The sequence below is a fragment of the Wasmannia auropunctata genome, unplaced genomic scaffold (assembly GCF_000956235.1).
Source record: "Wasmannia auropunctata unplaced genomic scaffold, wasmannia.A_1.0 LD336074.1, whole genome shotgun sequence".
NCBI lineage: Eukaryota > Metazoa > Arthropoda > Insecta > Hymenoptera > Formicidae > Wasmannia > Wasmannia auropunctata.
The window spans coordinates 938283-959583 of record NW_012026816.1 but is presented as its reverse complement, the minus strand read 5'-3'; the positions used below and the strand labels follow the sequence as shown (position 1 = coordinate 959583).

Sequence of the window (21301 nt, the reverse complement as noted above, 5' to 3'; positions counted from 1 at the left end):
AATACGCCGGGTCACTCGCGGGGAGAAGCGGCGTCGCGTGGTGCGGGACGCGGGCGCCTCGTAGCGCGGGGAGACGCGGACGCGGCCGCGGCCGCGCGGCGCGACAGCACCGTGGCTCGCTCCGCTTACCCGGGACTATTTACGTCGCCCGTCCGCTCCGTCCGCGGCTGGTTTTGGCGGGAGGCCGGGCGCCGTATCGCTGCTCCGCGTCACTCGGCGGCCGTCCGGCGGATCCTCAGGCACGTCGTGCGGGCCGGCGCGTCGGCTGGACCAGTCGCGAGGCTCGCCGCGGGTAACACCGTCGTCCGGGGGATGCTCGCTCAATTGTCATCCGCGGGCCACCGCGGTTTGGCCTACTTGGTTGGACGCGATTTCCACGTCGGCCACGGCGGGCCGCGGTCACGACTCGCGAGCACGACACTGCCCTCACACGCGTTTCACGCGGCGCCGCACGAGCATCGCCCCGTCGCAGGCGCTGCGTCGCCCCGTAAACCGTATTTATAGTGGGAATGCGAAGAAAACAGACACAAAGGCGTCCATTTTGCTCTCTGGCGAGCGAGCGGAAGTGGCGTAGTAGTAGGATATCGCTCGGCCAGAGACGCAGGTATTACCGGCGGGGCGCTATACGCGGCGTCGTCGCGAGTGGGCACACACTCGCCAATCGGCGCGGCTACGGATGGGCGCGTTCGCATGGGAGCGAGCGTTGTTTGACGGCGGCACGGAAATATACCGAGCGTGCGAACTGCGGAATAGATATGAGTCCCGTCAAGTTTTCGATTCTTCAATGTAAATCATCGAAATTTATTATTATTATTTAATACATTTTTTTGGCAGACGCGCAATGGGAGGAATACTCCGCAACGATGAGCTCATGCAAACGAATCTCTTTCAATGACGCACCGACTGGATCACGCGATCTACCGTATCGCGGTCGCGCCAACGCGGCCAATGAAAATTCTGGACGAGCTGTGCGTCATTTTGATCGATACGTCGGTACGCATTTACGTTGTATAGTACACGCGTTTGTCGACGGATTTAATAATTTAATTATCGAATTCGCGTACCTAAGAACGTCTCGATCGTATCGACGTATCCGTGTTTGGTTTAAATTTCACGGCAATTCACGGGCTTCACACGGGGCCGCGAGAGATTTCTGCCGTATCGACAGATCGTCAAATCCGGCCGCCAAGCGGACGGATCGGTTTGCGGCGCGTCGCCGACAGGTCGCGCCTCGCGCGGCGTTCCGTCGTCCCGCGGCACTCCTCCCCGTGGGCCCCACCGTGTGCGTGCGTGAAAATAAAACCCCGGAGCCGAGTGGAAACTCCAAAATGGCGCGACTGCCAAGTGTAAACACCCAGTTTTGATGTCGGTCCGGAGTGTGGAAGCCGCCGTACGCCCGCGTCGACATACCCTCGCGCCCCGCGCGCACCGTTTTTCCGTCGCATCTCGGCAACAGGAAATTCCGGCTGAATGTTCACGGTATCCTCGATCGCTCATTCTATTCCAGGTAAACCAGCCAGCGAGTTTTGTTACCGTGTCGCTTCACGACGGTCCGCCCGCGTTTCCCCGGTCGGCCCGCGGCCGGGGGGGCCGACGGGCGTCGAAATCGGAAACCGCTTACTCACCGCGTGGAAAACTCGCGGCGGTTTCCTCCGGGGAAACGGAGAGGATCGCTTTCCTACGATTTCCTTCTCTCCCCCCCCCCTTTCCCCCTATCCCTTTGCGCTCTAGCGTGCACTGCACACGCAATTCAGACGCGACTACTAGAGTGGTCTATCTAAATTGCTCCAGTTTGCCGTGCGGAGTGCAAGGGCAAGCCGTGGAGTGATTTTCGTTTCATTCCGAATAGTAAGATAGCGATCTCTCGGCCACCTTTGTATTATCGGGCGCGATGGAGTAAATAAAAATCTAGCTGCTACATGGTTAGCATTGTTCGTTGCTGACACAGATGCTGACGGTATAAAGGGCCATCGCACACAAAAAAACGTAAGCAGTAGGCAAAAAAGATGTAGGCAGTAAAGAAATCAATGTGTTGGATTTGCTACTGCTTACGTTATAACCTTACGTCCTCGATTGTAATTAGTCGATTCGCTTACTGCTTACGGCTTACTGCTTACGCTTACTGCTAAGTTTTTTTGTGTGCCATGCGGTAGCCCTTGAGTTTATTGCAAAGGTAGGCAATCGACTACCTTTGCTTAATCAAGCTATTGCGGACGAACGGGATCGTTTTCTGATTCACAATTGTGATTTTAAAGATTGGAAGGAGGAAAGAAAATTTGCTATAATATTTAACAAATTGATCAACATTAATATCCCAGGAAGCACAAAACATATCTCAGCAATATACGACAATGTACAGTAATAAGACAATGTTTGCGATATTGCTGAAATGTTCCATGCTGTCTGGGATGATTGGTTTTCAAACACAGTTGCATCAGCAATCACAGTTACTGAACTGTTGTTAACGTTTATCGCAAAGTAAAAATTTTGAAATAATGTAAATTACATAAAGAGAATTGTCCCCCAAGAGAATTATATATAGATTTCAATAAAACGGAGCAATAAGATTTTTCTCTAACAGCCAGCTGAGTTTTATATCCAAGTTCTGAAACACACGTGTGCAAGACATACACTTCTAAATTAAGTCTTGTGAGAAAGTGTTTATTATCATATTAATGTATATTTTTTTGCATACAGGGAGTGACCCAAGCAAAATGGCACAGAAGCGCAGTGCTGTCCATATAGGGTGAGTCACAACACACTTTATTTTGCACGAAATAATTTCTGGATCAACGTTCATTTCTACTTATACAGTTTAATTTTTAATTCGATTTAACTTACTTTCTATCCTTTTCCAAAGTTATAAGAATTAGAAAATGGTAAAGAGTTAAAATTAAACCATTGAGAGATTAAAGTTAATCTAAATTGGTAGGCATGTGCACATGAGCCACTTTAAGCATTTAATCAACCTATATTTAAGTATAATTGTGTCTTAGATATATATATATATATATATACGTGTGCTCTTTGTGCTAGTATACTTTTGTAAACACTTGATGATATATACGGAAAGGGGCGTTAAATAAAAGTTTAAAGAGAAAATATTTCTCTTACACGCTTAAAACGTAGAAGCTGGAAATAATTTTTACATGAATGCGTTTGCGCGCGTTTACATTTTTTTTTTTTTGTATCGAGCCCTCGGTTATCACGCGAGGGAAATGAGAGGAAAGATCGTCCAGTATGAAAGGCTTCACACATAAAATCTCGTAAGGTCGTAAGACGTAAGCGTAAGAAAATCGACTAATTCCAATTGAGTGGAAGGGTTACGGACAACCTAATTACTCAATTGGGATTTTCTTACGCCTACGTCTTACGATCTTACGGGATTTTATGTGTGAGGGGCTGTCTACAATACGTCGTATGTTAGATTGTAAACCGTAAATCGTAAGAATTGACCAATCACAGTTGAATGTAAGAAAAATATTCGACTATGATTGGTCAATTCTTAGTTAGTATGATATGAGTAGTGACTAACGGCTTATTGTAGAACATCCCTGAAGGCCTTAAAGCTCGGTCTACAATTGCGTAAGAATATAGTTGCAAGTAGCTGTAGTTGTAAGAATTTACCAATCACAATTGAATACAAGAAGAATAATCGACTGTAATTGGTCAGTTCTTACAACTACATCACTTACAACTACGCTTACGTAATTATAGACCGGGCTTAAGACGTTCGACGACAAAAATAGCCGCTACGGCGTTAACGATCGCGGTGAAATTTCGCCGTGCGGTTACATGCACAGGCGGCGAACTTGGGTGTCGCGCGCTTGATTGACGCAGTTCCGAGAAATGATGCAGCGCCGGGGATCAGTTACGGCGTTCGCCACACATATATAACACGGTAGGCAATTCTCCGCTACCCCGGCCTCGTACAATGCTGCTGCTGCTGCTGCTGTGTGCCCGCCGCACGGCCAATATGCGCCGCGCGGCGAGAGCGGGCCCGCGTATTGCGACGTCGCTCAAGAAAACGCTTCGTTATCGTAAGGCGCCGCGCGTTACTTTTACCGGCGCGCACGGAGAGCCTTTTCTCGAAAACACTTTTCTGCCGCGCGCGGCTTCGGCACGCGAAGCAGGCGCAAATGTCAACCGCCCGTCGTATCAACACACTCCCGCGACCCTCTTTATACCGCCGTGAATTTCCAATCCGCCGGACCCGACGTGATCCTTTCGGCGCGATAAGACCGAATACGCGTCCGCTCTGCTTTCTATTACCATTCCTACTTGTTCTGACACAGACATTCGTGTTTATCAATTTTCATTGTTGCGTGTGTTAGGCGTGTATACGAAGTAATCGTTCCGAAATCGTTTTGCATTTTTATAATATATTGAAAAGTTCAAAAGATAATCGAAGAATAATTTCTAGCGGATTTTAAATCATTCTAAAGAATTTCGAAGATAAACACGCGGACGTTTATTTTTTTCTTGCACTAAACTAGAGCGGTCTCCTGAGATAAAAAAAGTTCTGGTTCTCCAGTTGTATCGTTATCTTATGACGAGCGGACATGACGTGAATCAAGAACTTTAGAGATACGTGTTAATATGTCTCTTTAATTTTTGTCACTGAACGAATATGAGAGGTTAAAAAACAAAAAATCGAGTCAAGGTCCGGAAACACACAAGATCTCTCGAATTAATCTTGAAAAGGGAGTCCCCCGAAATGCCGTACCCCGTCGCGAGCGAGCGAGCGAACGGCGGCGATGCATCCCGGTTAAAAGTCGTGGCTTCGCAACGGTGGCTGTCCCGGGCTCTCTGGTGGGAGAAGTGATAGTCCTCACCGGGGTATACCGCAGCAGCACATTATGCGGCTATGGTGGAATCAGTCACTAGCGAGTTGTGGGTGGTGGCTAGTCGGCGACCCATCCGTCCGTCCGTCCGTCCATACGTCTATACGTATATCTGTGAAACGTGTTTCCGCGTCGCTTTGCGATCCTCATCGATCGTGATCGAGACCGCGACGCGACGATCGCCGACGCGTTCATTATTCGAGAGTGCGCCCGCGCCAGAATTTCGGCGCCGAAAATTGGACGCCCGATCGCGTGTGTCGTCAAACGTTCTCTCGTCTGATTTTTTTGAGTTACGACTATTTTTGAAGAAAAAAAATCGATCTTAATCGATCTATCAATCAACTATTTTGGCATATATTGAAAATTAAATGTGTGGGGTTTATCGTGTTAAATATGAAATACATCAAGTTGTCCGATTTAAAAGAAGAATCGCGAGGATTTTAATAGTTAACTTCTGAGGAAAGATTTTTGCGGATTTTGCATAAGATATTGAATTTTGAACGAGCGAGAAAAGCATACGCGTCATGATTTTATTACAATTGAAAGATCTTTAAGAGATAGAACTTATTCCTTGCGGATGACCAAGACGTTGCTGAGGCGATTTTGTGGCGCGGTTTTACGCAGGGAATTTGATACATCCGTGATTTGCGTGCGTTTCTCGTTATGCGAGCTCAGCCAAGATGATTTCGAACGAGCGACGAGTTCATTTTACGATGAAACAAATGTAACGTGGGATTTGAATTTATTGACATCAATTGCGGAAAATAAACGATCAACCATCACCGTTCGCCATATGATTTTAGAGAAGATAAAGTAGATTGATGAGATCTTGCCGAAGAGTAGAAGCCCCAACGGACGCATCCTGCGAAGCAACAGGACTGGAGAACGAGATCTATAGATCTTTGATCACGTAGGAAATTGCTCTACAGTCATTTCGTTTGAAAATAAGCTAATTCGCCTCGCTTAACTCGCCGTGCGATCGTTCGAATGGCTTTGAACTCTTCGGGATAAGTGATCGCGACGCGTACGCGAGCTGCTTCACAGCGATGGCCGTCGCTCTGAGGAAACGGCGAGGCGAGGGAAAGATTAGCGCGATTGTCCCGTGGATCGTACGCGGCAGTGCGACGAAAGCAGCGTGCAAAATTCGGCGCGAGTGCAACGACGACGGTCCGACGAGATCAAGAATCTCGTGACGTCTTCGGATTCGCGAGGACCGAGTCTAATCCTGGCCTGCGAGGGGGGAGGACTAGAAGACTTTTCACCGCGCGAGTGCTATCACGGCGGTCGACTCTGGCAGAAGAGGAAATAAACAATAGTTTATAGAGCGTAGGCGGGCGAGCTTGTTATTGGCAGGCGAATAGAGTACGCCTCGTGAAAGTGGCCGATTTGACGCTTTCCAAAACCGAAATCACCGCCGCGCCGAAGGCGCACTTCCGTAACGAGCTTCTTTTGCTTCTCCGTAACTTTCTTTCTTGGTCGATTAATCGAGTCGTCGCGTCGACTAGCGGAACATTAGAGGAGTTTTACCATTAGAGAGAAGCGACTTTTATTTGGAATTACAAAATCCGGCGTGCGGAGGAAAGAAGGTTGCTCGTTTGCAGCAGCAGCAATTACAGCGCATCCACCATGCGCTAACTTTGACAATTTCCCATGATGCAAATGTAGTAGATAAAGCAACGGAAGGATAAAATTGAAATTTGTGCGTGTATACCGAGAAGAGAGAAACATATCGGAAAGCGGTGAGGGAATCTGTCTCTCTCAGTCGCAGATAAAGATTCCGGGAAATGTAGGGCAATCCGAGATAAAGCGCCTGTTTTCGCTTATCTCCTTCAAAAGATTGCCATACAATTCGTGGACCAAACACACGCAGTCTTGGATCTTTAACAGAAAATTCCACTCGCAAGAATTTATATGTTATCAATAAAGACAAACACGTTTCTCTCATCGATCATTACGTTGGAATAAATTTTCGAGGAGATTAAAGTAAAAAAAGAATATAAAATGATTAAAGTATTAAATTATTAAAATATACCATCGCGCTCTTTTTCAAGATCGGTGAAGAAGTACACGAGCGTACGTGAGTAGAATTTAGATACAAAGGCCTTCGAAATTCTGAAGTATCCCCGACTAACGCTGAAGAGGGAAACGCGAAGTACAAAACTGCTTCGTTGGTAGACCGATGGGTAGATCTACATCTTGCTCCAGGTAACGAGATGACAAGATAATTCGGTGGAAGGCGAGCGCAACATAGTTTCGAACGAGTTTTCTGTATCAGGAACCTCGAAATCGTGCACTCGAGCTATTAAACTGTCAAGATAGATTTTTTTTATTTCACCGAAAACACAAAATGACGAGATGCGATAAAGGAACGAGGAGGAAAACTACATTTTATCGCGAATTTCTTCGTGCGATCAGGATTAAAAGACTGCGACGCATTTAATGCGTACTTTGTCGATTATTCGAAGACTGTGTAATGCACCAACGACTGAAAGAAAGAGTATGGATACTGTGCGGAAGCTGTGAATAAAAGCAACTTGCGGGAATTATTTACTAGTAGCATAATTTATCGTGCAATAAATTTTGGGGAGATCTCTAACACGCACATAGAGGTGGAAGTGTATAAATATCTTTAAATGTACAAAAAGTGCATCGGGCCGAACAATCTTGGTGCGATAAGGCGAGACAAGTTGCCGGTAATTTAAGAGTAACGTGTGATTAACTTGATACTAAACTCGGGCGCAAGCATACGAGTATTTTTGTGATACAAGATACAAGAGTGTATCAGTGGATAATCTCAAAGCAACAGGACGACGATTTGAAGCTAATTTAAGCGTGCCTCGATAACGATACAAGAGAGCGTGCAACGACGATCTCCGTGAATTAACTGCGATAGTGCGTCGTCGCGGCGATCATCGCGGCGGCGAGATAGCTCGCCCCGGGTGAGCTCCTTCACGAGAGTGATACGCCTTATTCCGGCTTAATCTGGAATTAATCTTAATCGGCTGGCCGGCCGGAAACACCGCCAAAATAGAGTATCCCGGTAGCAGTGGCATGTACGGGGGTGGGTCGGCGGGCAGCGCGGGCTATGGGGTCGGTCTGGGACCGGGCCCCTCGCACTATGCGGCCCCCTCCGCCACGGTGGGCTACCAGTTGGGCCCGCCACCGCCACCGCCACCCCCGTCCGCCTGTACCGTCACCGCAGGAAGTCAACTTCTGTCTTACGGGTCCGACTTATCGCCCCATCACATCCAGCAGACCCACACGGAGACGCAGTCGAAAAGGCGGAGGTAAAAAAAAAAGGCCATGTCCATCGTTCAAGTTGTTGTATTTTTTTTTCTCCCTCTCTTTGGGACACGTGCATTTCTGCGCGCATTATAAAAGTAAATGCGCTTTAGTTCCTTCATTTATCTGTAAAAACATACACTGGGATCGGACGGATTATTATTCGCATTGTTTGTCTTTTTCAGCCTTTCAAACGTGCTTTATAACGCAAACACATGGCATAAAAATATGTTTTACGTCGCGGTTATCGACTTGATAATTTTCATGACGTTTATCTATTATCGTACAATACTTTACGCGAGTTTCGATTGCGGCGAAACTTTCGCGAGTATACAGATTCTAAGCCGTGCAAACTCTCTGCCGTCTTAATCACACGCCTTCAATTAGCGCTCGCCACATTGCAATTCATCAGCCGACGAGTCATTCTGACGCGTTGCCAACAATTCGCAGAATGCGCTTGTTTCGCGATCGCACAAAAGAAGAAAAAAGAAAGGAAAAAAAAAGCGAAGCGTACAGGAGCCACTTTTTAATTAAAATAGCTCGATTATCGACATAAAATTTCGGTATGAAAGATTTCGGTATGAAAGATTTCGGCAGAAAAATATTATATTTATCGGACGATTAAAAAATTCTGGGAAGAAAAATTTGAATATATCAATAATATTATTATTTAATATATTAATATATTGAATTCTATAAAATGGCTGCAACAAAATTAAAAGATTATAAAATTGATATTCAAAAATAAATAAATTAATTTGAACGAAAGCTTCGCTAAAATTACTACCGTTTTCATTCCGTTTACAGTATTAATTATGGATATATTGTACTTGTGTAAGAGTTTGCAATTCGAGAAAAGAAATACAATCTATCGAAAACAAATCTAAAATGACATTGCTGTCGACAGAAATGTTAAAAATGTAAGTATAGCTTTACGTCGCGTAATTTCATTCCATGTGCTCGTCATCGTCGCGTATTATTGTTGGTCTTTATACGGAATGTTATTGCGGAATCAGCAAGTTTTCATCCGTATCAGCACGTCGACAGCTCGCGTAACGATTTTATTTTTCGCTGTAACTAACTGGCTGAATATTTCGATGCGCTCGAATATGTGACATAGAAAGAAAGTTTGATGTATAATAATTTCTATGCACAACTAGGTACTCGCACGTACAATATACTGATTACAGTATATCTTTGTTTTTCTAAATTTTATCTCGTATACTCCTCTTCATCGTTTTCAGATAAGATTTAATTGTACTAAATGTTTTCCTCATACACCGATACGAACGTTTTCCGAAGCCTGCAGTATTTTTCCAAAGTTATATTTTCCTCCGTGTTCAGGTCGTAGCTTTCAATTCATTTTCCGTTTAGATGCGTCCGCGCTTCAGCAATGGGGATGAAAGGTCGATCTGTCGAAAATAGCAACCGGTTCCGCTCGAAGGGGGCGAGCGAGTGCGAAGGGGAGCGTCTCCCCCTTTTCTCCCGTTTCGGCCATTATATATCTCCGCCTCGCTTCCAACGAACCCGAACGCAGTCACGCGCCATTGATCCCGGGCTTCGTCTCTTGGCGGTCGAACGTACGCGTGTCACGACATTCCTGCCGTATCCGCTGGCAGCTTCGGGCGCCGCACATTGCTGTCCGATTAGGTCGATCGCACGGCGACGATTCATTCGCGCGCGGACTCGAGGATCCGTGGCACGGATGTTTACTCACTTGTTGCTCTCCCTCTGGGGAGATGTGCGGCTAAAGCGAGAATTTTCAATAGATTCACACCTCGTCCTCCGGCACGACTCGATCTGAATTATTTTATTAGATATATCGGACTGACGTCGAATTTTTTTTCAAAGAAAAAGAAGAGCAGTATAGAAATTCATGAAACGTCAATCAAAAGAAAACGCGAAAGTCAACTCTCTGCATACAAAAACGGTTCTCGTAATTAAGACAATTATATTAAATGATCAAACTTGATATTCTGCAGAATACGTTTATAATATAATTTATGATCAGATATATTTATAAAGAGATATATTTTTTACATTATTGCGTTTTTTAAACGTAAACAAAGGTGATAATTTTCTTTTTTTAGCTTTTCGATAATATATGTTTTTCATGATAGGAAATAGTTCATAAATAAGATAATGCGACACGATCTTACTTCCTGACGCGGGTTGAAACAACATTTTTGATCGAATTCACGCCGCTCGTTTCTTGCATTGTATCTCAGCACATAAAGATTGACACGTGTATCTTGTATAAAAAAACATTTCGCGCGCAGCCTTGAACGAAGCGATACTTGGGTACAGTCATCGAAACAACGATAACGATAATCTCTCGGAACCATAACGAAACTCGTGGCGAGACGATATTACGAGAAGGATACTCATAATTATAGTCCTAGGCACGTGCGGCGCGATAAGCGCAGATATCTAAAATAAATATATATTAACAAAAATGCCGTCGCGCGATAGGTGCGAATTTTATCGACAATTGCGATGGAAGTTTTATATATCGTGGCCGATAAATTTTATTGATAGATAAAACGGGATTAATTAGCGAGATTAAAAACTCCGTCATTAAATGCCACGTAAGCACTTTGTTGAGGGAGTGATAGCGCATCGCGGCAGTTTTTACGATGCAAATGTAATCCAAATAGCATTCGCATAATTGGAACGTATGTTAAAATGATTACTGCGCGCAATTAACATCGAACAGCAGCGGAGGGGGCGTGCATTTGATACGTGCATCCTTGCATGCACACGCCATGCAAAACAAAGTACATTTACGGGCGCACGGATGATGGCTCTGAATCTCAAACCGTGAAGGACAAACGCGAGCTCGGATATTCTCTCTCAAAAATGTTATTAAAATTATATATTAAAAGTCAATTTAAATGAATAAATAAAATGTTTTTTGTTCTCTCTTCAAGAGTACACTCTTGATCAAAATAATAGAAGGATCTTTTCATTTTATATTTGTATGTATATAAACTCAAAAATCGTTTTTACTCTATATGTTATTCTGATTACACTTTCAAGGGATTGAAACTCCAGTAAATGGGAATCGTCAATGAAAAAAAAATCTTTAATGGATATTAATTAAATAATGAAATAAATAATTAAAAGCCGGTATGCGTGTGATTTGTTTCGATCGAGCGCTACTGCTGCCGTTACAAAAAAGCGAGAGAAGTCTGGGCGGCGCGCGGCCTTACTTCCTCGTACGCTAATGAGGTGTTACGCAGCAGCGTTGCCGTGCGTTCGATCTGCTCGTCCTCGTGCAGGCGCGAGATGCAGGCGCGACGCACCGCGTTCGCCACGGGGCAAACAAACTGCCGTCGATTGCAGAAGCGCGCGAACTAATGCGAGGAGCTTAGCGCCGCGCGTGCGGATGGTGCACTCACGTGCGGGCGCAGGCACGCGGCAAAACCCGCTCGTCGCGGAATTCGTCACGTAGCGGAGATTTGCGGCCGGCCCGGTCCAACGCAAATCCACGTGACCGATTACCAGATCATTACGTTACGCAATAACGTCGTTTCCTGAATCCCGTCGCCTTGCCCGATGGCAGTCGTCAAATTGGCGAACTTTGTCGTATATAAAAAAAAAAAACGCGCACCGGATATCTTACCTATGTGCAAAATAATCCGACAAGAAAAAAGAATCATTAAAAAAGATTAAAAAAGAAACATTATTAGTCAATGAGGGAAATATGTGAAGCTGTCATATTTATTTTACTATGATTTTAGAACTTTGACATTTAATTCGAAAGATCAAAATGTGAAAAGAATTCTGACGTCCATTCAATTTTTAATTAATAAAAAAAAATCTAATTTATTGAAACCGAAGTCATTCGGTTACGTCAACATGTGACAGAGAGGAACGAGCAATCGTACAAATCGCTCGCTCGTGATTATCGGCATCATGTTCGTTCTCGTGCGGGCACGATATTTTTCCGCACGCTTCTACCGCAAGAGTCGTTGAACCGGATGGCTTGACGCCGAGGAAAGTATGTTTTGAGATTGAAGCGCGCGTATTATTTTCATTCATAATTAAGACCCTGTTAGTAACGCTCCGTACGCGCGGAGCGGGCCGCGATGCATATTTATGTCATACACGATCGACATGCATCTGGACGCGCTCACGCCGTTCGCCATGCGCGCATAAAGAAACTGTTGAATGGTGAGTCTTTGCCAGGAGCAAAAAAATAAAAACAAACTGAAATTGAAATTTTTCGCGTTTTCCCATTTCAATTATCGAAATTATAAACAAGAATGAATTGACATTCAATAATTTATAAATTTTTCTAATTTTCTTTATATAAATCGAGAACATGGGATATCGCAAAATTATGCAAAATAAAACTTTTGAAACTCCTTTTGTTGCTATTATTATTTCTTGTTTTGTTACATAGATATTTGTAAATAATTATTGTAGAAGTACGGTGCGTTAGAAATAACGTGAAAGGAAAAATGGATGTCCAGAACGGAAGGAAGACGAATGGAAGCAGTCAGTTGTACGCTGCTGTTTATTGTACGCACAAAAGTACTAAACGGCGTGGGCAATTAAGTCGATTTCTCGTTTCCTCTTCCTTGTGCGTCGATTCGCGTGACTTTCCGCTCTAGGCGAACCAACCCGCCTTAGACAATAAGGATTTTCTCAGGCGTGAAAACGGTTGAGTTTCTGATCCGTTCCATTCCGGCGTGGCGATGGGACAAAATCGAGCGAATCTTGACGTAAATCGACATCTATATAACATCATCCGATGAGGTAAAACCTTAGGAACTCTGTGGATTAAAAAATAATGCTATAATCCAGTAAAATCGAAATTGCATGGACAATAATGTGATGAATTTCTGAGAGGTCCACATACATATTTGTTAACGTTGAAAATCTATGATATTCTGATATTAGTGACATGGAAGATGGATCAACAGCGAAAATTAATGACATCAAGAATCTTTTGCCTTTGGCATCGAAGAACTGCTTTGAATCTAAAAATCTAAAGGCAGCAAGATTCAAGATGCGAGGTACTAAATCTGTGATCTACAGAGATTATCGCTGATTTCGCGAGTTTGTGATCATCAGGGATAATGTCAAGATGTTGAAGATCATAGAAACGCAGGAATTTATCGTGCCAAGGATAAATGATATCTATGATAATATTGTATGATAGTAAGAATCTATGATAATATTCACGGAATTCAAGGTTGCAGATATCAATCTCTGACATCAAGAATCTACGCCGACAAAATGATTATGAGCATGTATAACAAAGAAACTTGGAAATCGTCCAATAGATGAGACTCAAATCTATTGACAATAAAATGATTTCTCATGAGAAAGATTTATCTTATCAAAAATTACATGATAACTTAAATTTTTTTTATCAAAAAAATTTTCTTCACATATCACGGAAGTTTCACACTTTTGATCCGAAATAATCAAATCACTTTGCGTGTTCATTACGTCTATCTCGAACCGTATATATATATATGTATTCTCAATAGATCCATAACAATACATTCCTTCCTCAAGATCGAATCGATCACGTAACGCCTCGGGCATTCGGATCGCCTCGACATCGACGGACGTCCAGTGATGGTGGTGTCTTGTATAGCGCCAATCGACTATCTAACGCCTAAGCAGCTAGGTGACGTAATTTTTTCATTACGAGAACGGTAATGCCGACGGCCAGGCTCGCATATTAAGGGGAAAACAGCGTGGCCATTGGTGGGCCCCGCGCACTGCCGCCGCAACGAGGGGCGGTCCATCGTTCTTCGGCTCCGCGACTCTTATCCGTTCTCCAGCGACCTTATTGGTCACCACCTCCTCGATCGCTCCTTGCCGACCCTCGTCGCCGATTGCCGTGACGATTTTCCACGGCGCCCGCGATCGATCCGGCTGCATCGTGCTCTCGCACTACCGAGATCTTCCGCTTCTTCTCCCAGCGTTTCTCTTCCGTTTCTGCGCTCGTTGAAAATACCCGGAGATACTTCTTTGAATTTGAACGCGTGAAACTCGGCACATATACAAAACAAACGAAAATGATTCTTCCGTGTTTTCTGTTTGCATTGATATACATTCGAGTTTACGGTTGTGCAAAATTGAGAAAAATAACACGATTAAAATAAGTACTTTGGAAATTTTTGTCTCTTACAGCTCAAAAATCATGACTTATATTATCTTAAAAATTTTATTAATAGATATGTTTTAGCATCTAACACCATTTTTTGCCTTTTTGTACCAAATAGAGTACCTTCTCTTGGGAGGTACTCGGATGTACGTTTAGCGCCGTACAAAAAGAATAGTTGTAACACGTGGATCTTAAGGAACGGCGAACGTAAATGCAAGAGTACGATCGTGAACGAAAGAGGGTGAGCTAGGGGGAGACGAGAGGGTCAAGTCGTGACTTCGGCGCTATACGGAAAAATGCAAAAAGGTGCCACCGTAAACTGGACACGTCATACGAATTCCTCTTCTTTTTCTTCTTCGAGTATCTCGTTTCTTTTTCTTCTGGCCCTTTAAACTCTCAGAAGAAAGGTGCAAAACTGACGACAGAGCTCAGAAACATGTACATCTTTATGATAACAAGTGTTTATTAATTTTTTTTAATAATTTCAATTCTTTACAGATTAACTCATATATCTTTTTTTTAACACGATTAATAATTAATATAATAATTTAAGCAGAACTTGTGTTTTTGCTTGAAATAATTAACTGGATTATTTCATCCAACAATCATAAATCATAATTTTTCTTATTTTTTATTAGAAAATATTTTTGTTTTTAAATAAATAATTCTCGGTTTAATGTCAACTATATTTATTAAATATTCCATAGATATACTTGCTATTATTATACAATTACCTTAAACGTCCAGATAACACTGTCTCGCTGTTATTAGTACGAAATAACGGGCTCAAGAAAAAATGAATAACAGCCACCGCGTTTCGCTATGACGAATAAGTTCGATATACGTTCGCGGGCTATCGTCTCGCTAAATTATTAACCCATTATCCCTAAACGGAAATGCATCGTGTACCGCGTGCACGTATCGCAATACCGGGTACATGTGTCCGCTCTCTCGAGCGACGGTTCGTTATTCCCGCGCAACACGGCTACATTAAAAGACACGACAGTTTACGACGGTATCCCGATAGCGGAGATAACGATCGCCGCGTACACCTAAGTATCGGCGCTTTTGTGTTCCCACGGTTTTCGCGACGTATACAAATTATCGGGCGTTCCGGGGCGCGTATACAGGGAAATAGAGCGGGGGTTGCCCCGATCTCCCTCCCTCTCCCGATCGCGTTGCGGGGTCTACTTGTAATGCGCGTGGAGAGTACAAAACGAAAGAAAGAGAAAGGGGGAGAGAGAGAGAGCAACCGTAACTGTGCACCGCGCCTGTCCGGTCCTTCAATCGGCGCCGCCGAAATTCCGAGCTGGACTGCTGCCCAAATCGCCTCCGTGTCAAGGGTCAAACTACCGTAATGGTAGAGCGGCGTCAAAGTCGGCGTACCTTCTCTCTCGCATTTGCGTTCAGTTTCAGAAACGCATTCTTTGATGAATGCAGACCTACATTTGTTTAACGAAATTAAATTCTTAAATTTTTCGGAAAAAAGATTCAGTCGAAATTAATCGAAAGATTACAGTTTACACGTTGCTTGCTCTGCTGAAGCTTTATTCAACAGTATAATGTCGTTTTATGTATTATGCATGTCAAAATAATTCTATATACTTATATTTTCGTTCTTGTAAAATTACAGAAAAGATATTTGTAAAATTAGCTGGCAGATTAGTGACAAATTAGTGGCAAAGTTTTTCCGACCTGCAGAGTTGCTCTCTTCGTAATTGTCGAAAATATAATTGGAGGAATTTTCTGATCAATAATATTATATGTGATCACTAATATTATATATATTTGTCGATGTAACACGCAATCATAGAATATGTTGAACATGACATTTAATTATAAATTAATACTTGCATTACGTTCTACAAGAGAATATATGTCAAATATCCATATATTACAGACTTAATATTTGACAATATAATGATCAAGGCATAACATACCTTTTCGTAAAGGTTAAATAAGGAGTTGATGCAATCTTAATTGTGACTAAAGTAAACTGTTTCGACAATGTAATAAATCTCTTTTTTTCAGTCTCTTTAAATTGTATTTATGTTCTCGAGGTCATACAATAATTTTATATTATAACGGGCGCATAAATATTATAGGTATCGAAAAGCTGGACTTCTTGTTTGTCGTAAATAAATCCCATAAAGCCAATAGAGTCGCTAAGCCTGCTGCGCGAGATTTTCTATTTGCGAAACACCTATTAAGTCAACGTAATACTGCGCTGCGCATCATTATGCGCTTCATATATCTCCCTGTCACACATTTATCTCTCTCTCGCCTTCGGCTGCCTTTTTCCCCATAATTTTCACTTTATCGTTGCTCTACCTCGGATACTTTCCTGGATCCAGAAGGATAGAGTGGGGTCGGAATTTATAGCTTCATTTTCTTCATATTCGTTCATGACGTAAGTCAAGGATTTTGTACACAGCCGCGGATGCGGATTGAAATTAAAATAGCATCTGGTGCGTATAATCAATGTATCCTTCCCCTTTCCCTCTCCAATGCTTAAATAATGAAAATATTAAAAATTCGAGTGCAATGAAAAAACGACGAACGAGATATTAGTATCATAGCTACCATGCGGAAATTACAGCTTCACTCTTCAATCGTAGCGAACGTTCACGATCGATTTGCATACGACCATTTCTTTTTTCTTCTTCTAAAAACTTCAGCGTACCCCCGAGGCTTTGCCCGCCCGCCGCGAATACTTCTCGACGTCGTCGACTTCATCGCTTGCGAAGCACGCATACGCGTCCGTTAAGTCGACGTAATACCGCGGGGCGCATCATTATGTACTCCATAAGTCTCCGCGGCTCTCCCCCTCTTCCATTCTCTCTCTCTCTCTCTCTCTCTCTCTCTCTCTCTCTCTTTCAATCCTCTCGCTCTCTTGCGAAGAGGAAGAGGAGCAAGAAAAAAGGAACGCGGAGAACGTGGGGACGAAGGGAACCGAGAAGGTTCCCGCGCAGGAAGATGTAGGAGTGGGCGACGGAGGTGCAAAGGGGGGAGGGATCTCTCTCTCTCTCTTTTTCTTTCTCAACCCCCCTCGCGCTCACGATACCCGGATACACTCGCGTTGCCAGACCCTACACCATCCCTACCTCGGGTCCGTTGGGTCCTATGGACTTTGAACGGGGAAACGAAAGGAGGGGAGAAAGACGTAGAGAGGCCGTATACCGTCTCTTCAGCGCGACGTTCACCGGCGAGCGGAGCCGCGCGGAGGGATACGAGAACGAGAGAGGTACGGGCGGGAGATAGGGCGAAGAGCCGTGGGGCGGCGGGTAGAGGGGTGCCGGTAAGTAAAGGGGTCTCGCTTTTTCGCTCAGGGTCAGAATCGTACATCACCCGCGCGGACGCTGTGCAATACAGACTTGACGATCGGCCGGATTTCTGCGCGCGAGCGTGGAGTCCCGCGCTCTCGCAATGGGAGCATAATTTTCTATCCGTTCTATCGCGCTCGGTAGAGACGATACACACGCTCTCCTATACGCCGGTAATGAGACGATCTGTGACGGATTTATCGGTGCTATCCTCCCCTCCTCTCTCTCTCTCCCACTGTTCTCCGAAAGCGACTCGCAAACGCTCCCGGGCTTCTTCGGCGAATTCAGCGCGATCGACCGATATCGACGTGATAATCACGCCTCGTTTAGACCTTTTTAAGGATTAAATATATACCCCCGATGAATAATTATTTGATAAATATCAGATGTTTTCGTATATATCATTTATATATCGTATGTTCGTATACCTAATATCGTCAATTCGTAAACTGAAACTGAATGAAATTGCGAATTGCGAATTAAAGAGATATCTGGAATTTCTTTACTTGATGCGTCGTATAACACAGAATGAAATAGTCGACTATTACTCTTTTCTCTCTGAAAAATCTTGTTAACAATCGATTGTTGTTCTTCTCTCTGAAAGATCTTACTAATGAGCATAATGATTCAACGATAGCTTGAATGGAAAAAACCGGTCGAGGTGAATGAGCGTGAATATCAATGCACGAGATTCTCGTCGTCACCATATGCTGCTACGGGCGTTTTAAATTTGAGTGAGGGGGAGAAAGTCTAACGACGATCCTGCCGGCGACCAATTTTGGAACGTACAGTCACGTTTGGCAGTCCGGAAGCGATTACACTTTACGTATCGGTGACGCGACACACGCGGAATTTCTATTATTTGTTCCTTTCGGGTGCTGAACTCGGCTATCCCCACAGCTATTTGTCCTTAACGGATTGGTACCCAGAATACATTCTTTTACCGTTCATTTAACTTAATCTGATCAATAAGTATAAATTATTGGACGGTATAGGGCGTTTGTGAACAACAGTGAAATAGAATCGAAATAGGCGAGTTTATTAAGTGATTGTTAAAATAATGCCTTGTCTAATTCGGAACAGGGACTCGTTATTGCGCGGACTGATGATTAATCCATGATCTTCGATTTATTTTGCAGATCCGACGAAGATGATCCTAGTGGCTGTAAATATAGGAGACTAGATGACGACAACGTGCAGGACAAGGAGAGGTTTGCCAGGTAAATATTAGGCTTGATTCGATTGATATTACTAGTAATATAACCGATTTTATGTAATAATATAATTTTTATGTAATAATATAATTAATATTTCAATCGAACAACCGCGTGCGTTTCCGCCGTTCGATGTGTTTTTGATCCAGTTTTCGATTCGTGATTTTGTAATTTCTCCGTGCCATTTTCAAACCAACTCAGCCCGATTACGGTAGTCCGACATTTACGAAAGTTACCTTCGAAGCGCGGACACCTATCTCTCTCTCTCTTTCTCTTTCTCTCTCTCGATCGTTTGTCTTCGACGTTTGTTAATTCGTCTCACGAAAACCGCAGCTCAATATGTTTCACCGGTACACCCTGTACATGCGCCTTCCTCAAGTACGAGAAGGTATACATACATACCTACATGATACCGGGCAATGTGAGGAGCCGATAGCGGAATGGGAAGCCCTCGAGGCTGCTCCAGCGTGGGAACATAAGGTACTTATACGCGCGCTCCTCGGGCGCGCGTCCTTCAAGTCCGTGTACAACGAAAGAGACACGGTACTTTGATTCCCTTCCGAGATATTTCGGCTGGCACGGGCATTAAATTCGCCGGACAAAAGCCGGAAAATAATGTACAACGTGAGACGCATAACTTACGTATAAAATATGGCTGCTCCCCAGACGCCGTGAATAAAAATCTACGTGAATCAAAATCCTCGAGGAGGAATCTTCCAGGGTGTATATATACAATGACGTGTCGCAGAGAGGTTTGCGTGTCTCTTCTCAATTATAGAGTCTTCGATGTATGTACATATTTTATTAATTAAAATTTTACGACAGACTTAATGATTTAATTAAAGCCGGTAATTAAGAAGTGAATTTTTAATTTGATTAATAATATTTAACTTTCTAAATATCGTTTGATGTCAATGTGAACAAAAAATAGCACGTTTTTACTTACTGCAATTCATTAATTGCATACGAAAATAAATCCCACCGACGTGATCGGATAAAGACGATCAATCTCGATTGATTGACTTATCAATAGACAAAAGGCAAAAAAAGGGTTCGGAGGTTGAGCCTACCGCGTGTAACATTGATCGGTCGTGACTCAGCCCCCTGCTTTGTGTAACGTGACTGTGTACGGCGTTACGTCTCTATTAAGCACCGGGCCCACGGTGCTTCCCTACCTGATATAATCATGGCGTAAAGCCGATCATAGGTAATGTATTCGAAAAACCGAGTACAAACGCGATTCCGTGCGAATGTAGCTATGCCGAGTAGAATTTACGTGGATCATAAAAATTCTCGCGCACGGTCTTGTCCTGTTCTGTTATTCACGTCATTTAGTCTAAAATTGACGATAAAATAAAATAACGAAACAATTTTACACATCAGTTAATCTAAAATTAAATATAAAGTAACAGAATCAACGGTGGACAGTAAATCAAACGAGATAAAATTATATTAGATTTAGTTGTGCATATAGCGTGTCCAACTGTTCGAAAATCGATGAATCATATATCTCTTATTATTATATCATATTTTTCTTATATTATCTTTTTATTTTACTTCTCTTATTACCTAGTAATATAGGCTCGATTTTTAACGCGCGCTGTTATAGATACGATCACACTTACATCCACGTCAATTTCGCTCGTTTATATTCTTCAATGTATGCCACATTTTCGCCGTTATGCCTGAAGCCAAGATGTAACAAAGTTACATTCCTCTCTCTGTTCTTCTGCAACTAGAAGATGCAATCATCTTTCGTTTCACTGAACGAGATTAGAATGCCGCGTATCCCTTTATTTTTTTCTCTTATGATTTTTACTCGCTATACTTGCTGGGTACATACCTGCAAAATGATAGTACGGAATTGCTCGCGAGCGTTCCTCGCGTTGCTCTGGCTATTTGTTCATAGCGGAGGGTCAGCTAGGAATTTCTCACATCTCGTTAACTTCGCGCACGCGAGAAGAAATCGCATGATTTACTTGATTTGTTTCTATCATTACTATGTTTATCTTACATCGTTAGTTGTTTTCTGTAACGATTCTCTTCTCGATATCGTGTAATTGAAAAGATGCACGTGTTGTTCGAAATATTTCTCATATTTCTTCAAAACCATTATTAAATTTTATTTTATTGGAGAAAATTTCGTTACGTTCGTCTATACGAAACCACAATACTTAGCCCCGATAAATAAAATAATTTAATTCGGTGACCACCTAATTTCAATCTCGAAAGTTTTACCTTAATTCTGCCAATTGCCTCGCCGAAAAAAGAGCGCTCTGTTATTTTTTAACGCCGGCCAATCTGAAGACCGACTGTCGATCCGCCATAATAGCAATAACGATATCTTATCCATGGTCTCTCATCGCGTGCCGCCACGGGTGGGTCCGTGGCGGTTCACCTGCAATTCCGTATCCGCGCTGTCGTTTCGCAGGTATATACGGTGCCGCGAAAGAATACGCGGACGCCGCGGCAAAGACCGACCGGCAACATTCTGATGTCGCGCGTTCT

At 43.3% G+C, this 21301-nt stretch overlaps 1 protein-coding gene and 1 long non-coding RNA gene across 7 annotated transcripts in view; one reads left to right on the top strand and one right to left on the bottom strand.

Moving 5' to 3' along the window:
* Positions 1-1260: 1260 nt before the first annotated feature.
* LOC105449563 (aryl hydrocarbon receptor nuclear translocator homolog) overlaps positions 1261-21301 on the top strand; it is a 36566-nt gene continuing 16525 nt past the window's right edge. For 3 of the 6 annotated variants that reach the window (XM_011688827.1, XM_011688828.1, XM_011688825.1), the window contains exons 1-3: positions 1262-1507; positions 2698-2746; positions 18719-18799. In XM_011688827.1, coding sequence (XP_011687129.1) covers positions 1471-1507; positions 2698-2746; positions 18719-18799 — 167 coding nt within the window. In that variant the 5' untranslated portion in view covers positions 1262-1470. Of the gene's footprint in view, positions 1508-2697; positions 2747-18718; positions 18800-21301 lie in introns of all 6 variants that reach the window. The other 3 variants (XM_011688830.1, XM_011688826.1, XM_011688829.1) reach the window with 2 other exon arrangements.
* Positions 16655-16933, bottom strand: LOC105449562. Its single transcript, XR_974350.1, has 2 exons — positions 16840-16933; positions 16655-16766 (listed from the first exon to the last, which is right to left on the bottom strand). It is a non-coding gene; the product is annotated as an uncharacterized LOC105449562 (long non-coding RNA).